The following is a 4487-nucleotide window of genomic DNA, read 5'->3' on the forward strand; positions in this document are numbered from 1 at the left end:
ACCAAACCCACAGCTCGCTTTATATAGGTCCAAGTAAAACTTTAAATAGTTGGGTCCTGTGCACAATGTATAACAAGCCCTGCATTGGGAAAAAAAGATTTGTACACAACTAAATTTGTTTAATTTTTTCATTATTAATTATTTTACCACCCAATGCCCCTATAGATAGATAGATAGATAGATAGATAGATGCACGTTATTTGATTACAGTATGCTTACTTAAATCAAACATTAAGGCTTTTCTCTTTAGATTTGCTTCTTCATTTGAAACTAGGGTTAATATGTAAACACTTCACTAACTAACCAATGAAGATGCCCAAAAGAACGTTGCACTTTGATAAACCCTGAGATTTGCTGAGTCACTGAATACATAGAGTGGTCCTGCAAGCCTGGACCAAGAGTCCACCTGACACTGTTACGATAGACAGCTGAGATCAGATCATTACGCTGACAAGCCCTAAAACAAAGCTTCCTTATCTGTCATTTAACTTATTTGAATTATCTGAACTGTGAATTTAATTAAAAAGAATGGAAATGAAAAGGTATCCAAATGATGGGTGTTGCGAGAGGTTACATTTAGATGTCTGTGTAGATGAGCGCACCCCTCGGCATGGGATATTAGAACTTCTTAAGAAACTGAGGCCAGAGTGGAAACCAGAAGATATTCAGATCAAGGCAAGTTCATCATTAAACTTAAATACATTTTATGTTTTAAAAATAATTTAAAACATGATTTTAAAAGACTTAGTTTTGTGTTTTATGTATGAGACCCAAATTGACTGAAATATAATGCGTTTTAATTTTTAATAAAAAAAAAAAAAAATGTTTTACCTCTTAATTTATTTTCAATTATTTCTGTTGAAGAGGAAAATAAAAGATGGCCTGCTGACTCTGGAGGACAGTATAATTCCTTTACATTCATACAATGACGCTTTTATCCTAACTGACTTGACTTGACATTGCATTCAAAGTATTCATACATGTATGATCAGTTTATACATTCCCTGGGAATCATGGTGTTGCTACTGTCATGTTCCATTTGATCTACAGAAATTGAATTAGTTGAAATTGAATTAGTTTGTCACTGTTGTGTTATATAAAGCGCTACATAACATTTATATGAATGGCTTTAATAAGCCTCAAAAACATTCTTTGTAAAGTTAGCAGGAAGCTCTTTTGCAGGTCTTTATTTTCATGTGCACAGAGAAACGAGTTCATTGCGAAATGTAAATAATAAATGTACAGAGTAATTCTTGCATTCTTGCAAAAGTTAAAATATAGCCATGCATTCCAGTTACAGGGTCCAAACAGATCACAGTCCAAAATGACAACTGTTTTTTACTGGTAAAAAAGTTCATTCTCCTAGGGCAATTAAGACATTTTAGTGGTTGGAACTAAACATATGCGAACTGGAAAATAAATAAATAAAGGTACAAATATAACATTACCTTGCATAGGAAATGAAAGTCAATCAGAGCAGCTGACAAAATGTGTGTGAATAAGGGATAGAATTGTTTTAAATAAATGGAAAGTATAATTACGTCTTCCCCAGTCCTAATAGAACAGCTATACTGTCATGAGTTCGTAAGCCGTCGAAGACCATAAGCCGTCTCCAAAGGCGTTTCAGAGACTTTGGCAGTACAGCCAACCGGCCTCACAACCGCAGACCACGTGTAACCACACCAGCCCAGGACCTCCACATCCAGCATCTTCACCTGTGGATGGATTATCTCTGCAAAGGAGAAGTGCTCACTAACACAGATTTAGACAGATTTGTGAACAATATTTGAGAGAAATAGGCCTTTTGTGTAAATAGAAAAAGTCTTAGATCTTTGAGTTCAGCTCATGAAAAATGGGGGCAAAAACAAAAGTGTTGCGTTTATAATTTTGTTCAGTGTATATAGAGTTGTCACTGTAATTCCTATGAGTTCTGATACATTACACTTCCACTGATTACCTGTCGCAACTGTCTTGATAATTTTGGGCAAATCTTTGAAGTGTCACCCCTCAGCGCGGAATTATGACGAATGTCGATCTAGAGTGACGTAAAATTCGCAGGAAATCCGACATGACTGTTCACACTGCGGTCACATTGCAAAACATCTGACATGTATCGGATTTAGTACCACATATAGAAGTGGCACAAATCGGAATTGAAAAGATCAGATTCCATGCGATTTGTGCTGTTCACACTGTCATGACAAAAACAGATCTGAGTCACGTGTGAGCAAAAAAATCGGATTTGGGCCACATTTGCCTGCAGTGTGAACGTAGCCTATGACTCTCTCTCCTCTCCACCTGTAGCTGGTGTGTGGGGAGCACACTGACGCCGTTGTACTGTGGCTGCCGTCGCATCATCCAGGTGGATGCTGCACACTGGTGGTGGTTGAGGAGAGACCCCCCCCACATGATTTTAAAGTGCTTTGGGTGTACAGCAGTACACAATAAAGCGTTATATAAATGCCTCATTCGTTCAAATGTTGTTTCATTCAATGTCTGTTGTACAGATTGTTTGTGTAAGAACAAAATTAAAGAAAAGTTAAAGTTGATTTTAAAGTTGATTGAAAATAATCGGTTTACGGGTCCAATATTACAATAAAATAATCAAGTATAATTATGACTTCATTCATTTTTTTTATACAATTACAAATTACAAACAAACCCATTGAAATAAATTAATTTATAATACACAGGAACATTTCACAACAAAAAGGTATAGCAGAGTTGAAAACCGGTAAGGGGGAAAAAAGGGTGAGAACCGGGGGCATGCTCCACATGGAATTTATTTTTATTTTTTTTAAAGATATTTGTTTTACATGCTCAATTGTAGTTACTTTAAGGTATTTTTTAAAAATATTTTTTATTACCTTATGTCAAAAACTAATTTTTCGCACACAAAAAAATAATATCTTGTTGCAACATTTTACAAAAATCAAGATGGAATATATTTGGTCAAAATCCCATGTTATAAAAGATGACGTGCTATGCAGGCTATTTAAGACAATATTGGCTGATTAGACCTAAAATGCTAAATGTTCGCCTTCTAAATAAACATTTATTAACGTAATTTAAACTATAATAAAACCCAAACGGGAAGAGAAAGGAAAACAACAAAAGATCAAACATCAAAGAAAGCTCAAAGTCTGGTGCTGGAGAGAAGTCAAGCTCCAACGAGGCCACCACACCGGAGGACAGATCCTTTTATCAGTCAACTCATCATAGGTAATCCACCGCACCTGCCGCTTGTCTCCACCCTGCAAACAGACAAAAGAAAACACACACACCAGAACACCACCTAGAGGCGAACAGATCCCGTTTAGGGAACAGGTGCTACCCCGGGTCATAACACCTCCCCCCTCAAGACAGGGACTACTCAGTCTCTGATCCAAACTACCAAAAATTACAAAATCCAAATCCAATTTTTTCCCAACTAAATCCAAATACATTTATCCATACATAATATAAAACCACCCACCAAGCAACTCCACCATCCCCTCAAACCACACATCCCTCCCTTCGAATATTTCAGGCGCCTTGAAAAAACGAGAAAGGAATACCTGAATGAGAGGAAAGGAAAAAAAACAATCAGAAAACAGACTCATTTACCTCATCTCAAAATGAACGAGACAATGCATCAGCCATAACATTATGAACTCCCCGAATATGTCGCATTTCCACGAGGCACACCACACCGGAGGACAGAGATCCTTTTATCAGTCAACTCATCATAGGTAATCCACCGCACCTGCCGCTTGTCTCCACCCTGCAAACAGACAAAAGAAAACACACACACCAGAACACCACCTAGAGGCGAACAGATCCCGTTTAGGGAACAGGTGCTACCCCGGGTCATAACACCTCCCCCCTCAAGACAGGGACTACTCAGTCTCTGATCCAAACTACCAAAAATTACAAAATCCAAATCCAATTTTTTCCCAACTAAATCCAAATACATTTATCCATACATAATATAAAACCACCCACCAAGCAACTCCACCATCCCCTCAAACCACACATCCCTCCCTTCGAATATTTCAGGCGCCTTGAAAAAACGAGAAAGGAATACCTGAATGAGAGGAAAGGAAAAAAAACAATCAGAAAACAGACTCATTTACCTCATCTCAAAATGAACGAGACAATGCATCAGCCATAACATTATGAACTCCCCGAATATGTCGGATTTCCAAACAATACGGCTGCAGAAACAACGGCCAATGAATAAGACGCTGATTAGTAGAATACAAGGAACGCAAAAACGTGAGGGGATTATGATAGCTAAAAAAAGGCGAAGCCGGAATAGAAAGTAAAGTCAACACCTGATCTCCAGGGGCCCGTTCTTCGTACGTCGCTTATTACATCCGAGATTAAATGTCACATCCAGGATGATATCATCGCGCTAATCAGGATCTGGCTAATTCGGTTCTTCAAACACACCTGTTATTGATGATTAGTATGGCTGGATTGAGGTATCTGAGATAATTGCGCGC

General features: G+C 37.9%; 1 protein-coding gene across 3 annotated transcripts in view; it reads left to right on the top strand.

Annotated features, from left to right (window-relative positions):
- Positions 1–412: 412 nt before the first annotated feature.
- Positions 413–4487, top strand: part of LOC107685057 (ethanolamine kinase 1-like) — an 81180-nt gene continuing 77105 nt past the window's right edge. For all 3 annotated transcript variants that reach the window (XR_001633922.1, XM_016481518.1, XM_016481509.1), the window contains exon 1: positions 413–675. Coding sequence is in view for 2 of the 3 variants with exons in the window: in XM_016481518.1 (XP_016337004.1) it covers positions 529–675 (147 nt within the window). In the remaining variant the exon portion in view is untranslated. The remainder of the gene's footprint in view (positions 676–4487) is intronic.

The sequence above is a fragment of the Sinocyclocheilus anshuiensis genome, unplaced genomic scaffold, assembly GCF_001515605.1.
Source record: "Sinocyclocheilus anshuiensis isolate Anshui unplaced genomic scaffold, SAMN03320099.WGS_v1.1 scaffold749, whole genome shotgun sequence".
NCBI lineage: Eukaryota > Metazoa > Chordata > Actinopteri > Cypriniformes > Cyprinidae > Sinocyclocheilus > Sinocyclocheilus anshuiensis.